Genomic DNA, 27497 nt, shown 5'->3' with positions numbered 1-27497 from the left:
GTGTTTTATGTGTCTTTGTGGTGTCTCCTCTTTGTTCTTTATTTACTTTATCCTGATTCTCTTCCCTTTATATTTGACGTATGTTGTGGAATGGAAGTAGAAAGACTTTTGTTTTTGTTTTTGGGCCACACCTGGCAGCGCTCAGGGGTTACTCCTGGCTCTCTGCTCAGAAATCGGTCCCGGCAGGCACTGGGGACCATATGGGATGCTGGGATTCCAATCACCATTGGTCCTGGGCTGGCTGCTTGCAAGGAAAATGCCCCACTGCTGTGCTATCTCTTTGGCCCGAAAAGAATGACTTTTAAAAAATATGAGACTGAAAATTCACATTTGAGGTGCTTTTCAATTTGCCTTATCTTCTCTTTTGAGGGTTGTGGTGGTGAATTTTTAGTAAGGAACAAGAGTTACATAATTGATGCTAAAATTCTGGGGGTATACTTATTTGATGAATGGCATTAGATTTCTTCCCCTTCCGAAATCCCCTCTATATGTCTCCCTCTTCCCCAACCATCAATATCTGATCAAAGTCAATGCTATGGTTACCCTTGGAGCACCTATAACTATCATCTCAAATGGAAAAAAATAGATCAAATCTATTTTAATTTAAGCTGTTACTATAGTATTTGTTGCTTTTGGTGCAGTTTTTGTTTCAGTGTTTACTGCATTTAGCCAACCTAAGTATAATTTCTAGTATTATAAATAAAAGGGAAATGTAAATGTGTTCTGAAACATTTTGAAAAGAGATTCCATCTATTGTACCTTTCTTAATATTGATAACGGATATTTTCAATAGTCTGTCCTATTTCATTATTTTCTACAAGGTAAAATTTCATATGAAACCTTATTACTGGCATACAAATATTACAAAACAAATTATAATTACTTTTCTCTTGCTGCCTCTCACTTTTGTTTGTTTATGTTTTATTACAGAAATGAGCCGTCAAACTGCCACAGCATTACCTACTGGAACTTCGAAGTGTACACCATCCCAGAGGGTGCCTGCTCTGACTGGCACAACTGCATCCAACAATGACTTGGCGAGTCTTTTTGAGTGTCCAGTCTGCTTTGACTATGTGTTACCACCCATTCTTCAGTGTCAGAGTGGCCATCTTGTTTGTAGCAACTGTCGCCCAAAGCTCACATGTTGTCCAACTTGCCGGGGCCCGTTGGGATCCATTCGCAACTTGGCTATGGAGAAAGTGGCCAATTCAGTACTTTTCCCTTGTAAATATGCCTCTTCTGGATGTGAAATAACTCTGCCACACACAGAAAAAGCAGACCATGAAGAGCTCTGTGAGTTTAGGCCTTATTCCTGTCCGTGCCCTGGTGCTTCCTGTAAATGGCAAGGCTCTTTGGATGCTGTAATGCCCCATCTGATGCATCAGCATAAGTCCATTACAACCCTTCAGGGAGAGGATATAGTTTTTCTTGCTACAGACATTAATCTTCCTGGTGCTGTTGACTGGGTGATGATGCAGTCCTGTTTTGGCTTTCACTTCATGTTAGTTTTGGAGAAACAGGAAAAATATGATGGTCACCAGCAGTTCTTTGCGATTGTACAGCTGATAGGAACACGCAAACAAGCGGAAAATTTTGCTTATCGACTTGAGCTAAATGGTCATAGGCGGCGATTGACTTGGGAAGCGACTCCTCGATCTATTCATGAGGGAATTGCAACAGCCATTATGAATAGTGACTGCCTAGTCTTTGATACCAGCATTGCACAGCTTTTCGCAGAAAATGGCAATTTAGGCATCAATGTAACTATTTCCATGTGTTGAAATGGCAATCAAACATTTTCTGGCCATGTTTAAAACTTGATGCATTCAATTTTACAGAGGCACCCATTTACCTGCCAACCTGAATTTTGGTAGGTAAAAGTTACCCGAAGGCAAATAAAAGAAAAGGCTGTTAAATACAGGAAACAGTTGCATGTAGTAACACTAATATATTTAAAAATAAGTCAACAGTAAACCACTGAAAAATATATATATATATACACCCACGATGGGCATCTTTTGTATTAAGAAAGAGGAAGCATTGTAAAATAATTCTGAATTTGTGTTCGTTGTAGATTGAGTGTAATGTTAAATACTGGGTTTTTGTTTTGTTTTGGTGTGTGTGTGCGCGCGTGTGTATGTGTTTGCGCGGGTGCGTGTATGTGTATGCAGGTGTAGATGTGTGTGCGTGTGGGAACACTTTAACTGACAAGCCATGTTGAGTGGTCTTGGACCATTGCTTTTCTCCTTTGAGAGTCAATACATAGTGCTGCTGTGTGTATTTTTCTTTTCTTTATTTTTTTTGGTGTGTGTATTTTTGCTAATTTTTATTCTAGTTTTTCATTAAAGTTGACTTTCTTTTCTGTAATTCAGGTATTGCCTCACTTATTTTGTACCTTTTTAAAGTTAGTGTCATTTTGATACGCATAATTGTTATGGCAAAGTTTATACACGTTCCGTACATACTTTCTTCCCTCATATTAATCAGTTCATTAGAAATATTTTAAATTCAGCTATTTTGTGAGGATATATGTTCATGAAGGAAAGGTAACATGGGAAGAATTATCAGACACTAAAAGCAACTATAAAATTGTCTTTTTTTTTTTTCAGTTGAGAAATACTTTCAAACATATTCTTTGAAAGGGTAGGGCATATGGATTAAAAAATAAAGTCAGATGTTTCAACTCCCAATATCTTGGGTAAATCACATGTTTGAAATTTGTTGTATTTATTCGTTTCCCAAAATAAGTTATCATCATCTTACACACAGTATTTGTAATTAAAAGCAAGTCATTTGTTTATTACAAAAGGCAGTTTGCAAAAAAAATGTTTTTGGTCTTTTATAGTACTCATTAAAACTATCTGGCAAATAAAAATACTGTTATGTGTCTGCTTTAGTCCAAAGTGTGATTAAAATACAAGTTTATTTCTGTTTAATCCGCTTAGTGGAAAGCAACATACTTTGTTTTGTAGTGTGGCAGAATTGTATGTTAAAGTACAGAAAAAGAACGACCAGTGGCTTGTTTAGACTCTTCTCTTGCTTCCTCTTTCCTATATTTTGCTTATTTGTTAGGAAAATACTTAGTTCAAATGTTGATTAATTACTTATCCTTTAAAAATAGAGCTTATAATTTATATATAATTCAGTGGATATGAGTGGGCACTCTAGTCCGACTTCTAAGAACCTATGTGATAGTCTTAGTTAGCTCTAACCCACTTATCATCTATGTGACCTTGGGATCAAGTTTACCTAATATATAAAGTGGGATTAATTATGGTAGCTAGCTACCTTGGAGAGTTAAATGGGTACAAGAATGTTATTCAAACATTGCTTTGCTCATAAATACCCAACAGATATTAGCTGCTGCTATTAGTAGTCCTTAAACTAACACCATTAGGTAACTCTTGCTAGTTATCTGGAGACAGCAAAATTTTGAATCAACAGAGATGTGTGTGGGTTTTATGGGAACCTTAAAATTAGAATCAGTTATCATTAATTTGTATTTGTTTTATTTTAGCATCAGAACTGACTTGTCACCCTTTTCAGGATTATAGCAGCATAATTTTTTTTTCTTCAGGTGCACTTTATAAAAATATGGAACGCTTCACAAATTTGTGTGTCATCCTTGCGCAGGGGGCCATGCTAATCTCTGTATCATTCCAATTTTAGTATATGTGCAGCCTAAGCGAGCACATAACATAATTTTTTAAATTGATGTTTTGTATAACCATTTTTGTGAAAAAAGGGCAAAAAGCTCAGCCATAAATGTGAGTCCAGGTCTGTTGCTATTAGCAAGATGGAAAAATAATTCTTCCCTTCTAATATTTTTCAAAGAAACGTTTCATATTGTATATATTATTTTTATTTTGGTTTGAGAGCCACACCTGGTGATTCTTGGCAGGGGTTGGGGGAACACCTTTTGCTACAACAGTGATCAAATCAGGTGTAGCCACGTATAATGCAACTGACTACCTTGCCTATTTTTCCAGCCACATTTTGTACTTTTTAAATATTTTTAAATGTTTTTAATTTATAAGCTTAGTATGCACTCAGTAATATAGACTTTGGTGTTGGAAACAGCACATATTAGGGAGATCTGTAATTTTACCTATTCAAAAATGACAAAAATACAAAATTGTTTTTCCTATCCTGTACATTTGTTTTGAAATCATGTAATACTGAATTATGTAATGATGTAGCTTCCTCATAGTGCCACATAAATAACACAGTCATTTCAAGTATTCAGTAATTTTCACTAATTTTGGAAGACCATTTTGGATAACAATATTGGGGATTGATTAATTTTAGCAAGCTTCTTGTTGGGTATTTGATTTGGATAAGGGTATTTCGAGGGGCTATTTATAAAACATTTCTATGTATATCTTCTGATTATATTCTTTTTTAGTATTTTCTCTAAATACCATGGTTAACAAAGCGATTGTTCCAGGTATTCAGTGTTCCAACACTGATCCCACCAATGTGATCTTTTCCTCACATTGTTCCCAGTTTCTCATCCACCCAATTTTTTTTCTTTTTTTGTGAGGGAGAAGGGGTTTGGGCCTCACTGGTAGTGGTGCTCAGGGGTTACTTCTCTCTCTCTCCCTCCCCCCCTCTCTTTCTCCTCTTCCTCTCTTCTCTCTTCTCTCTCTCCTCTCTTCCCTCTCTCTTTCCCACTCTCCCTTTTTTGACACTGTGGTTTGCAGTATTATTACTGAAAGGGTGTTATGCATATCACCTTCATCTGGGCTGATTCTTTGCCTTAGTTTCTCATGAATAATAATGAAGATGGGCTGTTTATATGCCAGAGACTGGAGTGTGGGTGGTGGGGGCAGGCTGCCTGCCCCTACTCCACTGAGAAGACCCCAGAGTTTTCAGCCCCAAAACCAGTATACTTGTGATTTTCATTGGCTTAGCATATCTTCGAAGATTAACACTAGAAATTTTTTTAATGTCTTGGTACTATTACTATTTTCTAGAGAAGTTTTACAGCTTTAGCAACTGTATTAAGAATTCTTCATTGTAACCTCATGTTTTGCTAATTTATATAAATCAAGGTAATTGTGACAGGTAAAAACTTTGCATTTAAATATATTCTTTGTCATCTTCATATTTGTATTACAGTATAGTAAAGTTCTTTTTTTTTTTTTTTTTTTTTTTTTTTTTGGTTTTTGGGTCACACTCAGCAATGCTCAGGGGTTATTCCTGGCTCGACGCTCAGAAATCACCCCCGGCAGGCTCGAGGGACCATATGGGATGCCGTGATTTGAACCAGTGACCTTCCGCATGTAAGGCAACCACCTTACCGCTGTGCTATCTCTCCGGCCCCGGAAAGTTCTTTTTAAAAAAAAAAAACTATTGATTGATTGGTTCTTGGGTCACACCCAAGCAGTGCTCAGGGGTTACTCCTGGTTCTGCACTCAGAAATCGCCTCTTGCAGGCCTGGGGCCCATGTGGGATGCTGGATATTGAACTGGGTCACTCCCGGGTCAGCTGCATGCACGGCAAACGCCCTACAGCTGTGTTATCTCTCGGGCCCTGGAAAGTTACTTTTGATAGTTAATCACTTGGCTCATTTGAAATTTGTTGTTCTTAAGTAATTCTTAAAATTCAGTGTTATATAGCTTTTTTTTTTTTGGGCCACTCCTGGATCTGCGCTCAGCAGTCACTCCTGCCGGGGTTGGGATACCATTTGGAATGCCAGGGTTGGGGGCACCATTTGAGCCTGTGTCTGTCGCGTGCAAGGCAAATGTCCTCTCCGCCATTCTATCCAGCCTTGCTCTATAGCTAAATGTTCCTGTTTTTCGGGAATTATACTTTTGCTTTTCTTTCATCCATCCATCCATCCATCCATCCATCCATCCATCCATCCATTTTACCTATCTAATCTATGTATGTATGTATGTATGTATGTCACACCCGGAGGCGCTCAGGAGTTTCTCCTGAGAGTTTCGCTTGGTTCTTCGCTCAGAAGTTGCTCCTGGCAGGCTTGGGGGACCATGTGGGATGCCGGGATTTGAACAGCTGTGCTATCTCTGGCCCCTTGCCTTTATATTTTTAAATCCATTTTTTTCTGTTGAGTTCAGTCATATTTAGTGATTATCTTTTTTTTGGGGGGGGCATACATGGTGATGTTCAGGGGTTACTCCTAGCTATGCCCCTCACAAATTGCTCCTGGCTTGGGGGACCATATGGGATGCCCAGGATCGAACCCAGGTCCGTCCTGGGTCAGTTGCATGCAAGGCAAACACCCTACCGTTGTGCTATCTCTCTGGCCCCTCGTGATAATCATTACTTTGACTTTTGTTATAACTTTGTATGCCCGTGTTCCTACAACTTTGAAGCTTAACTGGTGCTGTGACCATTCTAATTGGAAACTGTGAGTTGCTAGACCACTCCTCCTCGTTCTTTTTCAGGAATACCTGCAACAATTTTACTAATGATAGTTGTATTTCATTCCAGTTCCTGAATAGAATAATTTAAGTTTCCCGAATTAAAAAATTGAAACACTTATGGGTTAGCCTACTGCTCTAGAGTAAAAGAACTGAGTAAGTCACCAAAGAAAACTGATTAACCCACTTTACCTCATAAATTGTTGAACTTTTTTTTTTGATTACCTTGTTAACTGAAGCTCAACATTCCCCTTCTAAACCTGAAAGTGATGTCTACTCTGTTCTTATTAGTCTCAATAGTTCATTAGTGAAATGTTGGACTTTGTTAGGATTACTGTATATACGCAAGTATAAGCTAACCCCCTAATTTTACCCTAAAATTGGGGAAAACTTAGTGACTCGAGTATAAGCCGAGGTGGAAAATGCAGCAGCCACTGGTAAATTTCAAAAATAAAAAGATATACCCAAAACAATTATAATAATTGAGGAATCAGTAGGTTAAATGTTTTTCAATATTTATTGCTAAAGAAAAACTAAACTAGCAACAATAACTAAAACTTTAAAGTGCAGAAAACCATAGCTTAACAGGTAATCAAGCTAAATCACAAAGGTTAAAATCCTTCAAAACTGGATTCGTCCTCATCTGTATTTCCAAACAGAGCTTCAGCTGTATCTGATGTGAGAGCATGAGCATAGATATTGTCATCACTGAGTTCGCAGATATCATCACTGCTGTTGGTCTCATACAAAGCGCAGACAGAATATTGTGGGTTAAACAGTTCAGTGGCATACAAATTCAGTTCAGCCGCCTACCTCCAGCTCAGCCCGGGCTTGTGGACTGAGCTGAAGCACCGCCGCCTCCAGCAGATGGCAGAAGACGACTGGAGACTACGTACATTTGATTTGGTGCACACAAATAACCTCTATGACCTGAGTATAAGCCGTTTTTGGGGTTTTCAGCACAAATTTTGTGGCGGAAAAACTCTGCTTATACTCGAGTATATACGGTAAGTGCAGCCACTATCACCCAGATGGAAGTTAAAATTAGTTTTTGTGGCCCTCCTTATAAGGGTCTGTGTTAATTAAATTCTTGGCTGATGTCGAGGGAAGCAAAAGGAAATAGATTACTTGGCACATTTTTTTAAACTTCCCTCTTTAAAAAATTTAAAGTATGTTTAATATCTATCCATTATCAAATGGTCTAACTACATTCATTTCTATGCTGTCAGAATCACATGATCTTGTTTGTATTTGCATATAATCCAAAGAATACCAAATGTCTCTTGACTTTCAGACTTCTTGACAGTGAAAATCTAACAGAAGAGGCCACTGAAAAGGCACAGACAAGTAAATTTTTTAAAGTGCTTAAGATGGAACAATTTCCTAATTATCAAGATATTTAATGCAGAGTTGTAGTACCTGCCTTTGTATAAACAGCATATATGGGGTATTGAACTTAAGGCTTCATTACTCAATGACTTAATGGATTGGAATTGGAGTTAATAGGCAAAACCCTATGTTGTGGTGATACTTTAAAATGCTAGAAAAAGATACTTAGACCTTACCTAATACAGATCAAAATAGTGAGATATTCAACGTTGGTCTAGCTATCAAAAAGGCAAGGATGCAGAGAAAATGGAAATAAACATCTCTGTATATCACTAGTGGGATTGTCAAATAGTGCAGCTACTGTGGAAGAATTTGGTTTTGTAAATAGTACATGACTCAGCAAAAGATGCGGCAATTCTTGTGTATATACACAACGAACTGAAAAGTAGGGATTAGTGTTGTATATTCCTGGTGACTACAGAATTATTCACAATTACCAAGATGGAACACAGTAGTAAATGAAATCTATATACAATAGACTAGTAATGTTTTAAGTTTGTTGGTATGGGACTATTCAACTCAGATGCAAGGTCCAACACACACAACACACACTGTTTTTTGCAATGACAGCAAGACTCAGCTACAGCCCTGGTGCATATAGAATATTTTAGTCATTAAGAATGAAACTAGTACTGCTACAGACTTGGTAATCCAAGATGGTTTTAAGTGAAAGCTATCAGACACAAAATATTTCATTTACATAAGATACTTGGGAAAAGCAGAGTTGTAGAGACAAAGTCATATTTTTACAGACATTTACAGAAATGGAAGGTAGTTCTAGTAAGTTGTGTAAGATGTATTGGCACTACTATCCAAGTTCCTTGTAAGCATAGTCTGCATCCTGAAACTTGCATAATATGAAATTGCTTAAGGACATTTTTGTCTTGTGATTGGGCCTTATCCTCGCTGCCTTACCAGCAGTTCCCACTGGCTCTGCTCTGGGATTGCCTCTGATGGAGCCTGCAAGAACATGTACTGAGAATCTGGTCTGCTGTATACAATGGAAAATTTCTCTGACCTTTTTATTGTCTCCTGGGCCCTTGACACTTTTCTTAGATTGTATGCCCCTCTTTAAGGACATAACATACCAATAAAGGCCAATCTCTATGATCATCTCAGTAGATACTAAAAGCACTGAGCAAACTGTCATAGCCCTTTTCATGATAGAAATATAGATGCCCTGCTGAGATGTATGGAAAACTCGTATTTCACACTAGGTGGTGAAAAACAAAGCTCTCCCTTCAGATCAACAAAACAAGCACACCCATCCTTGCCACTTCCCTTTTATTGGGAACACAAAGAAAATGGGAAGTGACTGGTGAAGAGGTGGAATTTAGTTGATAATGAAATTTGATACAGTGGAGGTGGTTGCAAATCTTGTGAATGTAATATTGCCAACTAAGTAAAATTTTGTTTTAACATAATAAAAGAAAAAGTGAATAAAAGCTTATGCTTAAACCAAAACCCAGCAGACATTGATGGAGACATGTTTTCTTAGTTTCTTAAAAGGATGTTTAAAATGAGGGCTTATAGTTGCCCTGTTGTTCACAAGAACATCTGCATTCTAAGGGTAGGCAGAATACAGTTGAACACTTTAAAAAGTGCCCTGCTGTCACTACTATATGAAGTAAGGTTGAAACAGTGTTAACTTTTTTTTCCTTCATCCTCTACGGACAGAACAGAAATGGTAAAATTATAATAGCGTAAGATAGTGAGGGGGCCAGAGAGTAAGGCACTTGCTTTACATGTAACTGACTTGGGATTGATCCCTAGCATCCCGTATGGGTTCCTTGAGCCCACCAAGAGTGATTCCTAAGCACAACCAGGTTGACTCAACCAAAAAAAAAAAAAAAAAAAAAAAAAAAAACACCAAACGAAGATAACGAAATGTCAGATGTCTGATGCTCTTTTCCCCACAGAACTTCAGTTTGGCCTTATCCTCCCAGTATACAATTAGATTTTGACCAGCAGGACTAAATACCATATATTAGGTAATTTGCAGGCCCCAGTAGACTCTGAGGTATCTTTACATACTTGTTTTCCTATTTTACAATATTCTAAAGTTTATTACTGGCAGGACTAATTGGAAATTGCTTTGCTGCACTTTAATCGTATAGCACTTTCAGTACTATACATTATAGTATTTACATTTTAAAGTCAAAAAAAGATAACTAGGAAGTAGAATCTGACTTTACAGCTATTCAGATTCTGGACTGAGGCACAGAAGCCCATGCTGTCTGAGGAATGATACAGGTAAACAAGGAACTGAATGGGTGGTGGCAGGAGTTAGGGAGCCCGTTGTGTGCCTTCCCAGGATCAAAAGCTGGGCTGCTGCATTTCTGAGATGGTCAGGATGGTGCTAACATGCTGCTCTGCTATTTTGAGTGCTCTGTGCTGAAGGTCCTAGATAAGAATGTGCAAACTATTTTAGAATATTTTTAATATGATTTAAGCATCATGATTACAAACATGATTGTAGTTGGGTTTCAGTCATTAACAGAACACCCTTCACCAGTTCAACATTCCCACCACCAATGTCCCCCTCCCTCCTCCCCATCCCCTGCCTGTATTCCAAACAGGTATTTTACTACAGTTATTTTTTTTTTAATTTAGTTAGCTGTTTTTGTTTCTTAAAGGATGTGTTAAAAATACAGTAGTAACGGTGTGAGAGTGGCAATCACCATTGTTTGCATAGGCCCAGCAAAATATGGGGAAAATAAAAAAGCGCATTGGCCTAATAATTACAAGGAGGCCTCACCCCTGAAGTTTTCTGGCATAAGACCGACTGGGCTCCAGGTATACCAGGCTGCCCAACCCCTGAGTCATTCTCTGTAGTCCCAGTGAAACTTTTTCGCACATTAGCTGTTGTTGGTGTCAGGTTTCTGTAGTTAAAGATTCTGGTTTCTGCACATTTCCTTCATCAAGTCAGGTTGATGTGGAACTTTTTTGTTTTTTTGGGTCACACCTGGCAGCACTCAGGTTACTCCTGGCAGGCTTGGGGGACCATATGAGATGCCGGTATTCGAACCACTGTCCTGCATGCAAGGCAAACGCCCTACCTTCGTGCTATCTCTCTGGGTCCAAAATGCACCCCTATTTTTGGTTTGTTTTTTGGGCCATATCTGGTGACACTCAAGGGTTACTCCTGGTGACACTCAGGGTTATGCATTCAGAAATCACTCCTTGCATGGGGGACCATATGGGACACCAGGGAAATGAACCACGGTCTGTTTTAGGCTAGCGTGGGCAAGGCTCCGGCTGAATATTACTTTATATATTTTTTTGGTTTTTGGGTCACACCCGGCAGTGCTCAGGGGTTACTCCTGGCTCTACGCTCAGAAATCGCTCCTGGCAGGCTCAGGGGACCATATGGGATGTCGGATTCTAACCATTGACCTGCATGCAAGGCAAACGCCTTATTTCCATGCTATCTCTCCAGCCCCAGAATATTCCTGTTTTTAAGAGTAACGTTTGGCTGTAATTTCATCTCTGCCCAGTTCCCCGAGGCTGAGGGGTAACTTCCAGTGGTGCTTGGTGAGTTATGTCATGCTGGGACGCCAAATTCCAGATTTGGAGCCATCTCCCACATATCCTGTTTTTAGGGGTTACAGAATCTAATGTGTTAGGGTTATATTATGTCTTCGTAAACTACTTGGGATCTCTTTTTACCTGAGAAACTTATGACTGGGTACAAAAACAATACAGAATAGATATACAGATGAGACATTTACTGATTAAATAATAAACATTTTATTTTAAAAATTTAAATTTTACATGACCCCCATGTATGGTCATTGCCCAGTTTGAAAAGTTAGGATCTAATACTAAATCTCCCGAGTCACCTAAAAGGCTTTTAAAAACAAGTCTGGATCCCCAGTGCAGAGTTTAAAGTTCTATTAAATCTTAATTTCTTTTAAGAACTTAATTTTTTGTGTTTTTTTTTTTGGCCACATCCGGTGACATTCAGGGGTTACTCCTGGCTATGCGCTCAGATTGCTCCTGGCTTGGGGAACCATATGGAACACCACAGGAAATTGAACCCCAGTCTGTTCTAGGCTAGTACTCCATGCTGTCGGCCTCTAATTAAATTTTGTTAAGAGCTTTATTTTTTGTGGGAAACAGTGTACAGGGTTCACTCCTGGGTACTTACTCCTGGGTACTTGGGCCATTTGAGGTGCTGGATATTGAATCCAGGGTGGCTTCATGCACTATCTCTCTGGTCTCTGAGAACTTATATGTCATAATGTTCTCAGGCAGTATAGATTCTTATATTCTGGGAACCATGCTGAGAACAGTCTACCTTTCCACATACTGTAATGATGCAGCGAGAGACAAGACAAAAATGTAATTTTTATTAATATATTAAATCAGTCCTGTAATAAGCAACAGCCACCACTTGAATGTGATTCGTTAGTGTGATTATGTGTACAAATTAGAGATACACTGTTTACCCTTACTGGTAATGGATTATCAATTGTCAGTACCTTTTGGCACTTCATATCTTAATATTTATAAAAGCTGAGACTTGGGCTTACAGTTTGCTATTTAACAGAGTAGGTTTGGTCTTGACAGTAAAGCCACCGTCAAAAGCTGCATCAAGTACTTCATCCAGGCAGCTTGCTGTGACAAAACTTAAATCCTGCCGCACATTCCCTGGGATTTCTTCAAGGTCCTTTCCATTCCTCTGAGGAATGATGATTCGCTTCAGTCCTGCTCTGTGAGCTGCAAGCACTTTGTCTTTAATTCCACCCACCTGAACAAGGAGAGAATGCAAAAAAATGTTTATGATTGCCCTCGGCTGTGAAGGAAATCCTGACCCACCCTTTCTTGCAGTGAGCCAAAGCACTGCTGCTATTTTAAAACATTGTAGTCATCATTTGATTTATTTTAACATGAGCTAGGAAAACCACTGAAGAGGTTAACATTTTCATATTTCAATTTGTCTTTTTTAAAAAATTTTTTTATTGGGCCACACCCAGTCACACTCAGGGGTTACTTTTGGCTCTCTGCTCAGAAATCATTCCTGGCAGGCTCAGGGGACCATATGGGATGCCGGAATTCGAACCACCATTCTGCATGCAAGGCAAACGTCCTATCTCCATGCTATTTCTCTGGCCCCAATTCTATTGCATCAGCAGGCACAGGGTTTAACCAGTGGGACACTCCCAAGTTCAGTTCTTAGGACAGCAATGCTGGGGGTGGAGTAGGGAGGGGAATGTTATACATGGTAGAGGGGATCATACCCAAGCTTTGCACATGTCAGGTCTATCCTCTGCCATTCTATTTCCCATGCCCCTTTAGTTTTGAGTGTTAGGGTTTGTTCCTTTTTATTCCATCTTGAAAGGTTCCTGAACAAGATGAAGACCAAGATTAACCCTCCTGAGCAGTTATGTCAAACATAAGGGAAGGTTCAGAACAGAGGGTCCCGATTTAGGAAAATATTACTCAGTGGCCCTTGGAATCTTATTTCTCTTAGAGCGAACACACTGAAAGCTGCCCGGGCCAAGCACCCCATTATCCCAAAGGGCTGTAATAACCTACTTTGGTTCCAAACATTGGTTCCAAATATGACTTTCTGGCTGAATTAAAAGAACTGAGAGCACTGTTAGTGGTCTTATTTGATGACTCTATGATATGTCTTTACCATTACCTCATGAAATATATTTTCAGTAAAAAAGATTCTTCCCGGACCCATCATTTTGCTGATGTACCTATTGGTAAGAAATGACTCAGAAATCTAAATGATCATGGGGCCGGAGAGATAGCACAGTGGTGGGGCATTTGTCTCGCATGTGGCCAACCCAGGAGGGACCCGGTTCAATTCCTGGCATCCCCTATGGTTCCCCAGCCTGCCAGGGGTGATTTCTTTTTTTTCCCCCAGGGGTGATTTCTGAGTGCAGAGCCAGGAATAACCCTGAGCACTGCTGGGTGTGGCCCAAAGACCAATTAATCTATCAATATAAATAAATAAAGTTTAAAAAAAAAAGTCTAAATGATCTGTTAAGTTTTTTTTTTTTTTTTTCAAAATTTTTGGGCCACACCTGGAGGTGTTTGGGCTTATACCTGATGGGTTCAGGGTACCATCTGGGGTACAAGGGATTGAATCCAGGTTGATAATGTGCAAGGCAAGCACCCTATCTGCTGTACTACCTAGCCCCAATTTGTTAAATTTTATGTATCTTATTAGTTTTTACATGTAGTTTAGGATATGTTTCCAAAACTTAGGAATGGTTAGTCTTTATTAGAATTTTCATTTTAAAAGTTATTTTTCTATATCACACTATAGTAATCTAAGCTATTTATCTCTCTAAGAAGCAAAGTCTTAAGAAAAAATTCAAAAGGTGAGAAAAGCTTAAATTTAAAAAAGCAGCCACTATCGTGTCTCATACATAAGTGTTTGGTTAACTAGAATAAAACCTTAATCTTTTTTTTTTTTTTTTTTTTTTTTGTTTTTTGGTTTTTGGGCCACACCCGGTAACGCTCAGGGGTTACTCCTGGCTATGCGCTCAGAAGTCGCTCCTGGCTTGGGGGACCATATGGGACGCCGGGGGATCGAACCTCGGTCCATCCAAGGCTAGCGCAGGCAAGGCAGGCACCTTACCTCTTGCGCCACCACCCGGCCCCAAACCTTAATCTTTGACTAACTGTTATTTCTGATGATTTGACGGGTATTTATTCCTCAACAAATCTTACTTAGTAGAAAAGAAAACTGAAAAAAGTGATTTGCTTATCTCTTAATGGATAAAAATTTGAAGACTAGGTTATTATATAAAAGCTTACTTATGTTTAAAATGAAAGTTATTTATAGGGTCAGAGCAATACAATGGGGTTGGGCACTTACTTTGTCTGTGGCTGACTTGGGTTCGATCCCTGGCATCCCATACGGTCTTTGTGCCCCAATAGAAGTGATTTTAAGCTCAGAATCAGGAGTAACCCTTGACCACTGGGTATGGCCAAAAACAACAACAAAAAGGTATTTATAGAAATAAAAGACTATTCGAATTAAAAAATACTATAAAAAGTAAAAATATTCATACTTACTGGAAGAACAAGCCCTCTCAGTGTAATTTCTCCAGTCATGGCTACATCAGAACGTACCAGCCTCCCACTAAAAAGGGAGGCAAGGCAAGTTACTATGGTAACTCCAGCAGATGGTCCATCCTTTGTGACAGCTCCAGCTGGGAAGTGCAGATGGATGTCTGTGTTGTCAAGAAGATCAAAACTTCCAGAAGCTTTAAAAAGGAAAATAGGACATGAATGTAGAAGAAAATTAAATCTCTTTTTCTCCCATAAAAGAAAGATAAAAAAGAGAGAGAGAGGAAAATGTTTTGGGTAGTTACTCAAAATATTAGTGGGTAGTACAATTAGAGTGGGGGTCTGGAAGATCAATTAACATTCCAAGTAGGATGAAAAAATATATATACCCATAGAATTATTTTCTATTTCAGGCCTAATCAGAGCTACACCCAAGAATTGGAGTTTCTATAGAGTTTCAGAGTTAAAGCTGTGTACTTTACTGAAGGTATTAAACTAGCACAATTTCACTGTCACAGAAATAGGAACATGAGCCTGAGGATTCCCAGGAGCCCACAGTGGCACCTTAGGAACTCACCAGTAGTCAGATGATATTTCTTTGCATTGCTGCGGAGCCAGCTGATTGCAAGATGGGCAGACTCCTTCATGACGTCACCAAGCTGGCCAGTCAGGGTTAACTGACCTTCGCCATCCATTCGACTTGCTTCCACAAACATGATTTGTCCTCCTAAAGGTGTCCAAGCCAAACCTATTGCCACTCCTGGTTGACTCAAACGCTCAGACACCTTGAGAGAAGGAAAATGAGTCCAGTGACCAAATGCTAAATGAACAAACCACATCGCTGCCAAGGCTTGCCAGGGAGCCTCCACTTTCAGCTACACTTCAAAGCACTTGTACTCTCACAGGATTAGGAGTCATACCACTTATGATGTGGCTTTCTGCCAGGAGAAAAATAAAATTTTATTTCAAAGTATGTGTGAACAATTTTGATTCTGAAAATCCACATCTGGTAAAATATGCACCCTTCATTTCAAGGGTTAAAACAAATCCAGATGTTTTGCCTATTAGTTTTGTTAGGCTGCATTCTACAGTCTTTCATTTTCTGTAACCATGAGTTTATGTTAAAATTTTTATTTATTATTGGGAGTGGGGTGGTCCATACTGACAAAGTGCCTTAAACATTATAATGTGGGGCCGGAGAGATAGCATGTAGATAAGGAGTTTGCCTTTCATGCAGAAGGTCATTGGTTTGAATCCTGGCATCCCATATGGTCCACCAAGCCTGCCAGGAGCGATTTCTGAGGTTACTCAGGAGTAACCTGAGTGCTGCCGAATGTAACCCCAAAACCAGCCCCCCCAAATACATTAAAAACTCCTAGATTTTACTTTTTCAGTTATTGTTCTACACACTACTTCATGATATCCTAAATTCTTTCCATGGTTAGATGGTCCACTGTATAATCTCACTGCCACTCAAACTGAATTTGAGATTAAGAGCTTAACTGATAAGCCAAATATCCAAGTAAAAAAAAAAAACACACATAAAAATAACAGGTGTGGAGGGTTGCAGAAAAAGTACTGCATGGTTCCCTGAGCACTACCAGGAGTGATCACCAAATACTAAGTCAATCAAAAGTATCCCTTAATCACTATGGGTGTGGCCTGAAAACAAAACAAAAACAAACCAGGTGGAAAACAGTCATAACTTTTATTGCACTTTTTGGGGGGGTGGGCTGGGCCACACCTAGCGGGGCTCAGAAATCACTCCTGGCAGGCTCTGGGGAACATATGGGGTGCTGGGGATCAAACCCATGTCTGTCCTGGGTCAGCTACATGCATGGCATACTCCTTACACTGTGCTACAACCCTGGCCCCTATTGCACTTTTTGATCCTCCAAATATCTTTTTTTTTTTTCATTCACAGCATTGTTGGAGTCCATTTGGGCTCTACCCAAATGTCTTATCTGTATCAGAGAAACTGAGCTCAGCATACCAACCCAGCACTAATCCAAATTGTTTTACTGAGTGGTTAACTTTCTCACTGCAGACCAGTCATTATAGACTTGATTTTCACATTAAAGGGTTGGGTTGCTTCTACTTTTTCAAGGGGCTTAGATTTCATGAGTATCCCAATTTTAAGGCTTAGTCCAAAATGATATCTGGCATTCACTAAAACTAGTCACACAACTTTAGTAGTACATGTAAAAAACATTTTAAAAGTTTTATGTCCATCAGATAAGGGGCTAATATAGAAAATATGTAAGGTACTGATAGAACTTAACAAGAAAAAAATCTAACACCATCAAAAAATAGGGAGAAGAAATGAACAGACAATTCCTCAAAGAAATACAAATGGCCAAAAGACACATGAAAAAATGCTCACATCACTAATCATCAGGAGATGCAAATCAAAACAACAATTAGGTACCATCTCACATTACAGAGACTGGCACACATCACAAAGAATAACAATTGATGCTGGCGGGGATGTGGAAAGGAACTCTCATTCACTGCTGTGGGAATGCTGTCTAGTCCAACCTTTATGGAAAACAATATGGAGATTTCTCCAAAAACTGGAAATCGAGCTCCCATACGATCCAGCTATACCACTCCTAGGAATATACCCTAGGAACACAAAAATACAATACAAAAATCCCCTCCTTACACCTATATTCATTGCAGCACTATTTACCATAGCAAGACTCTGGAAACAACCCAGATGCCCTTCAACAGATGAATGGCTAAAGAAACTGTGGTACATATACACAATGGAATATTATGCCGCCGTCAGGAGAGATGAAGTCATGAAATTTTCCTATACATGGATATACATGGAATCTATTATGCTGAGTGAAATAAGAGGGAGAGATAGACACAGAATAGTCTTACTCATCTATGGGTTTAAAAAAAAACAAAGACATTCTTGTAATAAAAAAGTTTTGTTTTTAAAGTTTCAATTAGAATCAAAAGCATATGCTACAGACATGGTGAGCATTAGCTGCACCACAAAAATCACTGTCAGTGCGGGCATTTACCCTGTTCTATATTACCTGAGGAAAAAGTTATTAATACCAATATAAAAATGATCAGTACTATTTATGGTAAATGTAGAAACATCCATTTATAAAACTCTTCAAGCCACTTTTTTATTTTTTGTTTGTTTTTGGGTCACACCCAGAGGTGCTCAGGGGTTTTTCCTGGCTCTGCACTCAGAAATTGCTTTTGGCAGGCACGGAAGACCATCTGGGATGCTGGGATACGAACCACAGTCCATCCTGGATCAGCTGCTTACAAGGCAAACTCCCTATGGCTGTGCTATCTCTCTGGCCCCTAGACTTGTTTATTTTAATAAGTCAATTATGCCTTAGTATCATCTATCAGGATAGGTGAGTTGAGTTCCCTCTTTACTATGTGACGAGGACTAGTCTAAGGAATCAGTCTTTATCATATTGAATTCTTTGTAAAAAGAAAAGACATCAGGAACAGTTTGCTAACAATCCTTTTTACTTAGTTTTGTTTTTGTTTTTGTTTTTGGCCAGACCTTTAGCTGACTACTGGTTCTGCACTCAGGACACTCCTGGCAGGCTCTAGGGACCATATAATGTACCAGGAATGGAACATGGGTCAGCTGTGTGCTAGGCAAATGCCCTATTTGCTCTACTCATTGTAGTATTCTATTGCTCCAGTCTCAAAATCCTTTTTTTTCAAGAAGTGCTTTATCTCCCCAGGTTGGGGTGGGGGAGAATGAGTGGGGAATTTGGGTCATACTCAGTGGTGTGTTCAGGGCTTACTTGTGCCTCTCTCTGTTAAAGGATCAAGGTTTTTGGGTCACACCCGGCAGCGCTTGGGTAAATCCTGGCTCTGTGCTCAGGGGGACCAGATGGGATGCTGTGATTAGAACCACCATTGGTCCTGGGTCTGCTTACAAGTCAAACACCTACTGCTGTGCCCTCTCCTGCCTATGCTTTTGTTTTCTTATCTGTCAACTATCTCACTCAAAGAATTGATAAAAGACTGGTCTACATCTACACAATAGAATACTATGTGGCTGTTAGGAAAATGAAGCCATGTAATTTTCTTAAGCATGGATTGATATGAAGAGTATTATGTTGAGCAAAATGAGTCAGAGGGAGATGGATAGAATGATCATACTCATTTGTGGGATATAAGAAAAAGATAGTATGGTATTAATATCTAAAGATGAGGGGTAGGAGAATCAGTATGGTAAGAAGCTGACCACAAATAGCGGGGGAGTGCAGTTAGAGCAGAGATGGATCCACTATGACAATGAGAGTTGGAAATGATGAACAAGACAAAAACAAGAACTGGGTGCTGAAAGAAGATAAAGTGACATGCATGACTCTCTTTCATGATACTGCAAACCACAGAGTCTAAAAGTGGAAGAGAGGGAGAAACAGAGAAAGAAAGAAAGAGAAATATTTACTACAGACTTAGACAGGGAAGGAAACTGGGGACAATGAAGGTGGGAAATGTGCACTGGTGAAGGGTGTTGTACACTTTATGACTGAAACTATCATCAAACACTTTGTGACTGTGAAAAAAATACAACTATGATATACGACCTTGTAACCATGGAGTTTAAGTAAAGTAATTAAAATGATAAATTTGGGGGCCAGAACAATAGCACAGTGGCAGGGCGTTTGCCTTGCACATGCCTGACCTGGGACAGACCTGATTCGGTTCCCAACATTACATATGGTCCCTTGAGCCTGTCAGGAGTGATTTCTGAGCACTGAGCTAGGAGTAACGCTGAGCATTGGTGGGTGTGACCCATAAAACCAAAAACAATTTTTTCTTCTGTAAAGATAGTATTATATAAATATGTAATCTGAGGGAATATGAGATATTTATAAGAATCATTATAGGGGCCGGCGTGGTGGCGCTAGAGGTAAGGTGTCTGCCTTGCCAGCACTAGCCTAGGATGGACCGTGGTTCGATCTCCCGGTGTCCCATATGGTCCCCCAAGCCAGGAGCGACTTCTGAGCGCATAGCCAGGAGGAACCCCTGAGCGTCACCGGGTGTGGCCCAAAAACCAAAAAAAAAAAAAAAAAAAAAAAAAAAAAGAATCATTATATATATATGGGGCTGGAGAGGTGGCGCAAGCAGTAGGGCATCTGCCTTGCACGTGCTAATCTAGGACGAACCGAGGTTCCATTCCCCGGCATCCCATATGGTCCCCCAAGCCAGGAGCGATTTCTGAGTGCATAGCCAGGAATAACCCCTGAGTGTCCCCGAGTGTGGCCCCAAGACAAAAAAAAAATCATTGTCATGTCAGGGGAAAGAAAGCTGATGATGCTAATTCAGCAGTAAATTGCACAGTTCTCATGTATGTATGAGGATTTATATTCCATGTCTGGAACACTAAAAAAGTTTAAACAGCAACTACAACCAGTCCTATAGAGAATAGATACCTTCCTAACACTGTTAGTGAAAGCAGCATTCAAGAAGCCTGTGTGTATTGAATCATCACCAACTCACACAGCTCTTCTCTCTTATTCTGTCTTCGGTCCTCCCTCCCATTTTTTCTGGTTTGGTGCTCAAAGCTTATTTATGGGCCTGGGCTAAAGGATCATTCCTGGAAGAACTTGGGGTAAGTTACGTGGTGCCAAAACTTTGGTGCGTGCAAACGCCTGATAGTATTGGTCCCTTAACTAAATGATATATGACTGAAATACTATGTACAAGTCCTTTCTTCCAAGCCTAGACCTAATGTCTTATTACCTGTTTCTACAGCCCTGTCAGAGGAAGCAGGACTTTGACATTCCTTCGATAGTGCTTCCTGCCATCCTGTGCCAGGCTGCACAATAGATCCTAGGAATATAAAACCCCTTTCATTATGGATGGACAACTTAAGGACAACAGATAAAGCGGCAACTGTACTCTAGTATGGGAGGACCACAGAGTATTGACAGATACTTTTATCTATAGAACACTTTAAGCTCAGGGGTCTAGGCTGGGGAGCTAGGATAGATATGAGAAGAAGGCTGAATGGATTTTTAACCATGAGTAAGAGTATACTGGCAAATGTCAGAGAGGCCATCTCACTAATGACTGGAGCCATTAACAAGGAACCTGGTCTTTCCTTCCAGGATAGGCATGTCTGCCCACATGCATGACAATGAGCTGTCCACTAGCAGTGCACTGAGTGAAGCCTGGCTACTTCAAAGTTCAGATACCTGACTGATTGCTTTTATAGCATTTTTCATGATTCTACTAGGGCTGTTACCCCTGCAGCTACACATTTGCCTACTTTTCTAAAGACTTTGAATAAGTCCCTAAGTATGGATTTCATGAATATTTGGAATTCTGAGTTATTAATCTGTTAGAAGAGGAAAAGGAAGAATTTCCTTTTTATGGAGAGGTGTGGGGCCTACCATGGTCCTCTCATAGCACTGAATTATCTGGCCAGATGCTGGCACTGCTGATGACCAGCCTGCCATTCCTTCCAGACAGCCTTTGCTTATTTGTGCTAGAGCCCCACCCTTACCTGGGGGCAGCTGACAATGCAGACAATACTGACACAGGAAAGATGGTAACATTCTGAAAGGGGATGGGATGAAGAAGTAAGATACTTTGCTGGGCAAGGCAGGTAGGCACTTTATCACTGAGTCATGTGCCCAATGTCAGGATGCTCTTTAAAATCATGTCTATCTTCTTCCTTTTACTATTATTTCTTTAAGGATAGTAGCCTTTGGGTAGGGCTTTTCAGATACCATCAGAAACCAATCCTCCAAGTGGGGTGGTTTGGGGTGGAGAGAGGATGGGGATGCAAGAGGTAGACTAGGAGTAACATAAGGACAGTGGTGAAAAGTACTGGGCAGTTTCACAGTGGTGAGGGTGTACAAAATAAATTTGATATAGGTTAACAAGTCTTGTAATACACACAAAATGTATGTATATGTTTGTGATTGTATGTAAGTGTATTTATAAATCAAGTCCTCAGGATTTAATACTACAATCTAAAAAATTGTCATAATCTAAAAGCAACACACAGCTCTTCAGATTCTTTTTTTTTTGTTTGTTTGTTTTTTTGGGCTACACCCGTTTGATGCTCAGGGGTTACTCCTGGCTAAGCGTTCAGAAATTGCTCCTGGCTTGGGGGGGGACCATATGGGACGCCGGGGGATCGAACTGCGGTCCTTCCTTGGCTAGGGCTTGCAAGGCAGACACCTTACCTCTAGTGCCATCTTGCCTGCCCCAGCTCTTCAGATTCTTTACCTGAGAGAATTTGAAAGAAGAAATAGAGGAGGCTCTTGTTGTTTGGAACTTATTTTGGAGTCATTTCAGGCCTCTAGCTAAATTTTAATTCTGGCATAAATCTAAATTATGGCATGATCCATAGGTCTTAATTCACAGATACAAAAGCTGGGACAGAAAGGTGGTTAAGTAATTTGAGCCTGAAGGCATTAGAGGTAGAGACAGAAAGCCTAGACCAGTGGTCAGCAACCTTTTTTTTTCAACTGAGCCAAATCTCGCCAAAACCACAATTGAAATTTATTTTGAGAGCCACACAGGGCGCGCACTGACAGAGGCTAGGGGCAGAGTCCTGACTCCTGGAGCGGCCGCCTGGCACACAGAAGAGCCAAATTAAAAGTGTAAAGAGCCACATGTGGCTCGTGAGCTGCAGGTTGCTGACCACTGGCCTAGTCTAAGAGGCAAACTCTGGAAGGCAAGGTGGGTGGAAAAAAAAAAAAAGGCAAACTCAAGTGTGGAAAAGATAAACAAAATGTTCCAAACACTCAGATACCATATTTTCTATCTTAAGATACAGTTTATAAAAGGCAGAGTGGCTATCAGAAGTTACTGTGCAGATTCATGTTGAAATAAGTATTAGTATATGCAACTCACATGTTACCAATAAAACTAGTTTCCCAAAGTTATCAGAGCTGTTAAACAGTATTTGAAAAATTTTACATTTCTGTTCTTTGGGCTCTTTGCTGAAAGTTCCAAGAATGCCAGTAATGCGTCCAAACTCAACAACAGCAGAAGTGGCTTGGAAAGAAGGGTACATACAGAAGAAATATGCATCAGACTTTTGTTTTCTGTTTGTTGCTCTTTTAAATTCCAAAATACCCTGCTGGAATGCGCTGTTCTGGAAAACCTAGAGAAAAAGGCCCCACCAGACATGCAGGATTCAAAACTGTTTACAGCTTTCCTCACAAAATCACTAAATTCTCTCAAAACAGAAAAAACAGGGTTTGGTTACTTTCTCAATCAAGGAAAGTTTTGTCCTAATTCTTTCAACATTTCACAAGTTGAATCCATACTACTTTTAGAATTGAGATAACTAAAATAACACCTCTGATTCTGTTTCTTCAAGACAAGATTTACTGTCAAGAGTTTGTTAGTGCTCATTGACTTTAATGACCATAGTTTATATAAATAAGATGGATTTGGGGGCTGTTTCTTTTCTATTCATGGTAAGATCTGAGGAAAACTTTCCTACTGATGGAAGATTATTTTTCTTAAGAGACTTTTTTCCTTTAAAAAGGTGGGAATAAAAGCTTCTGAATTAAGATACTAAATTCAGTAGATAATTATTTTTCTCCTTGCTGACCACTTACTTAATGCATCCTATAGCATTTATCATAATGCCTCAGTCACAGACCCAAGCATGTATTTCCATGTAGCTCCCTGTTTCCCAGCCTTTTAAGGCAGGTTTTCCATCAGGAGGAAGAGTCAGGAAATGAAAAATAGGGCTAGACCTGTATGTGGTTTAACCCCAAAGCAATTCTGGATAGTGAAACAATAGATTCCTGAAAACTGCCACGGGGTCTGTCCTAGAGCAGTCTAAGGCCACAATTAATTTCACATTTCCTCACATTTTATATGAAGTTGTTTCCCTACTTTGTTCTCTTTGTTGTTGTTTTGTTTTTTGGTTTTTGGGTCACACCCGGCGGTGCTCAGGGGTTACTCCTGGCTGTCTGCTCAGAAATAGCTCCTGGTAGGCACAGGGGACCATATGGGACACCGGGATTCGAACCAACCACCATTGGTCCTGGATCGGCTGCTTGCAAGGCAAACACCGCTGTGCTATCTCTCCGGGCCCTACTTTGTTCTCTTAAAGCCTATGATAGCTTGAAGAACTTTTAATTAAAGAGCACAGAGTAGTCCATTCATGATAAAAACTCAACAAGAAGGAACTTTTCTCAATATATTCTAGGCCATTTACCACAAGCCAATGGCAAATATTATTCTCAATGGAGAAAAACTAAAAACCTTTCCTCTAAAATCTGGAACAAGACAAGGCTGCCCCGTCACCACTCCTATTTGACATAGTACTGGAAGTACTTGCCATAGCAATCAGGTAAGACAAAGATATCAAGGACATCCAGATAGGAAAGGAAGAAGTCAAGCTCTCACTGTTTGCAGATGACATGATACTATATTTAGAAAACCCTAAAGACTCTACCATAAAGCTACTAGAAACATTCGATTCATATAGCAAAGTGGCAGACTACAAAATTAACATGCAACAATCAATGGTCAAATATTGATAGAGGAGAAATGGACGTTAAAAAAATCCGCTGGAGAGATAGCATGGAGGTAAGGCAGAAGGACGGTGGTTCGAATCTCAGCATCCCATATGGTCCCCTGTGCCTGCTGAGCGTAGAGCCAGGAGTAACCCCTAAGCGCTGCCGGGTGTGACCAAAAAACCAAAAAAAAAAAAATTTCCATTCACATAAGTGCCACACAAACTGAAATACCTTAAAGTCAACTTAACTAAAGAGTTGAAGGACTCTATACAAAGAAAACTACAAAACACTGTTTCAAGAAATAAAAGAGGATACAAGGAAATGGAAACACATACCCTGTTCACGGATTGGGAGAACATCATTAAAATGGCAATAGTTTCCAAAGCACTGTACAGGTTTAATGTGATTCCTCTCTAAGGATACCCATGTCATTCTTCAAAGAAGTAGATTAAACGCTCCATGAAATTCATTTGGAACAATAAACACCCACGAATAGCTAAAGCAACCCTTAGGAAAAAGAAGATAGGAGGCATTTTCTCCAACTTTAAATTGTATTACAAAGCAATAACCATTAAAACAGCAGAGTACTGGAATAAAGACAGACCCTCAGATCAATGGAATAGATAAGTATTCAGAGAATGTTCCCCAGGCATACAAACAATCAATCTTTGATAAAGGGGCAAGAAATCCAAAATGGAGCAAGGAAAGCCTCTTCAACAAGTGGTGTTGGGATAACTAGTCAGCCACATGCAAAGAAAAAAATGAACTCAGACTTCCTCTAACACCATGAACAAAGGTCAAATCCAAATGGATAAAAGACCAAGATATCAGGGGCTGGAGCAGTGGTGCAAGCAGTAGGGCATTTGCCTTGCAAGTGCTAACCTAGGATGGACCATAGTTGGATCCCCCAGTGTCCCATATGGTCCTCCAAGCCAGGAGCGATTTCTGAACGCATAGCCAGGAGTTACCCCTGAGCATGACTGGATGTGGCCCAAAAAAAAAAAAAAAAAAAAAAAAAGACCTAGATATCAGACCCAGGATCATAAGTTATATACAACAACATGTAGGAAAGAACACTCCATGACATTGAGACTAAAGGCATCTTCAAGGAGGAAACAGCACTGTTCAAACAAGTGAAAGCAGAGATAAACAAATGTGACTATATTAAGCTGAGAGAAGCTTCTGCACTTCAAAGGAAACCATAATTCACGGAATGGAAGTAACTATTCACCCAATACCCATCAGATTAGGGGCTAATATCTAAGATATACAGAACTTAACAAGAAAAAAAAATCTAACCCCATCAAAAAAATGGGGAGAAGAAATGAACAGACAATTCCTCAAAGAAGAAATACAAATGGCCAAAGGCACACAAAAAATGTCCCACATCATTAATCATCAGGGAGGTGCAAATCAAAACAACAATGAAGTACTATATCATGCCACAGAGACTGGCATACATCACAAAGAATAATAACAATCAGTGCTGGTAAGATGTGGGGAGAAAGGAACTCTCATTCACTGCTGGTGGGAATGATATCTAGTCCAGACTTTATGGAAAATAATATGGATGTTTCTTAAAAACTAAAAAGGAAACTGATTGCCGTATGATCCAGTAATACCATTCTTTGGGATATACCCTAGGAACACAAAAACACAATACAAAATTGCCTTCTGCACACCTATATTTTTTGCAGCACTATTTACAATAGCCAGAATCTGGAGACAACTTAGTTGCCCAACAAAAGATGAGTAGCTAAAGAAACTGTGGTACACATAAACAATGGAATTCTATGCGGCCATCATGACAAATGAAGTCATGAAATTTTCCTATACACGGATAAACATGAAAACTATTATGCTGAGTGAAATAAGTCAGAGGGAGAGAGAAAGACACAGACTAGTCTCACACAAATGTGGGACTCAAGTAAAATAAAAGGCAGTATGGTAAATAATACCCAGAGACAATAGAGATGAGGGCTGGAAGGACTGGCCCATGATATGAAGCTTACCACAAAGAGTGCTCAGTGTGGTTAGAGAAATAACTACACTAACACCTATTATGACAATGGCAATGAGTGAGAGAAATAGAATGCCTGTCTCAAATACAGGCTGAGAGTTGGGGTGGGGGGAGACGTGGGGCACTGGTGGTGGGAATGTTGCACTGGTGAAGGGATGTTCTTTTCTATAATCCAACTACAGTTTGTAATATGGTGTTTAAATAAAGATATTATATATGTATATATACCACATATATGTATATATACATATATACATACAGTAGGAATAGAGAATTCCTAGGGACGGAAGTCAGACTGTTCTTATGTGGAATCTGATATAAAGAAGGTCCCTGGCTTTGTGTAACAGCCACATTAATACACTAAACCCTAGAATTTAAACCACAGAGGAAAGTTTCCAGTTCCAATTCTTAATAGTTGTTGTTTGGGAGGGGTTTTGTATGCATCAGGATCAAACTCAGGACAAAGATGCATGTGTCTTACTGCTGGTTTCCAATCTTTAGACAAAATCCAGGCTCTCAAAATATTTCCCCTAATCCATTACTTAGCATCAGAGCAAATTGGTGGGAATTAACAAAACAGTAAAAATAATCACCTCCATTTCATACATTGGGGGCCCAAGGATGTCTTTCAGTGCATGGAAATCGATCAATATTGGCATTTCAGGTGGTAGTGCCAAGTCAGTAGTGTCACTGATGGATTCAGGTCTGGCATCTTCTAAGATATGTTCTCTGCACCCTAGGAGAGAAAAAAATTGCTTAGAACTTCTGGAGACTTTGAAGATTTGAAAATTTATTAAGAGTAAATACCAAAAAAATACAGTGAATAGGCCAGAGTGATAGAACAGTGGTAGGGTGTTTGCCTTGCAGGCAGCTGACTCGGGACAGACCTGGTTCAGTTCTTGGCATTCCATATGGTCCCCAGAGCCTGCCAGGAGCAATTTCTGAGCTTAGAGCCCGGAGTAACACTGAGCATTGCTGAGAGTGGCCCAAAAAACAAACAAAAAACCCAAACCCAAACCCAAAAAAAACAGTGAATTAAAAATAGTTCAGTCTCTCTGTAATAAGACATATAAATTCATGTTGCATTGAACCAGTCTTTCAAGTTCCTTGGAGGCTAAGATAATGCACTACCTTATTTCATTGGTTGCTGTCTATTTCCTTTCAGTA

The 27497-nt window shown here is 39.6% G+C and overlaps 2 protein-coding genes and 1 non-coding gene across 5 annotated transcripts in view; 1 reads left to right on the top strand and 2 right to left on the bottom strand.

Moving 5' to 3' along the window:
* The window catches only part of SIAH1 (siah E3 ubiquitin protein ligase 1), a 38449-nt gene extending 36398 nt beyond the window's left edge, over nucleotides 1-2051 (top strand). For all 3 annotated transcript variants that reach the window (XM_049786088.1, XM_049786086.1, XM_049786087.1), the window contains one exon: nucleotides 931-2051. In XM_049786088.1, the coding sequence (XP_049642045.1) occupies nucleotides 933-1781 (849 nt within the window). In that variant the 5' untranslated portion in view covers nucleotides 931-932 and the 3' untranslated portion in view covers nucleotides 1782-2051. The remainder of the gene's footprint in view (nucleotides 1-930) is intronic.
* A 1537-nt stretch (nucleotides 2052-3588) lies between these two features.
* On the bottom strand, nucleotides 3589-3693 carry LOC126029166 (U6 spliceosomal RNA). The gene has a single exon (XR_007502818.1). It is a non-coding gene; the product is annotated as a U6 spliceosomal RNA (small nuclear RNA).
* An 8415-nt stretch (nucleotides 3694-12108) lies between these two features.
* Nucleotides 12109-27497, bottom strand: part of LONP2 (lon peptidase 2, peroxisomal) — a 74299-nt gene continuing 58910 nt past the window's right edge. Inside the window, exons 12-15 of the mRNA XM_049786063.1 lie at nucleotides 26924-27066; nucleotides 15391-15598; nucleotides 14820-15010; nucleotides 12109-12531 (exon numbers count right to left, since the gene is read on the bottom strand). Coding sequence (XP_049642020.1) covers nucleotides 12310-12531; nucleotides 14820-15010; nucleotides 15391-15598; nucleotides 26924-27066 — 764 coding nt within the window. The 3' untranslated portion in view covers nucleotides 12109-12309. The remainder of the gene's footprint in view (nucleotides 12532-14819; nucleotides 15011-15390; nucleotides 15599-26923; nucleotides 27067-27497) is intronic.

This window comes from Suncus etruscus, chromosome 14 (assembly GCF_024139225.1).
Source record: "Suncus etruscus isolate mSunEtr1 chromosome 14, mSunEtr1.pri.cur, whole genome shotgun sequence".
NCBI classification, from domain to species: domain Eukaryota; kingdom Metazoa; phylum Chordata; class Mammalia; order Eulipotyphla; family Soricidae; genus Suncus; species Suncus etruscus.
This window is presented reverse-complemented; position numbering and strand designations above follow the sequence as displayed.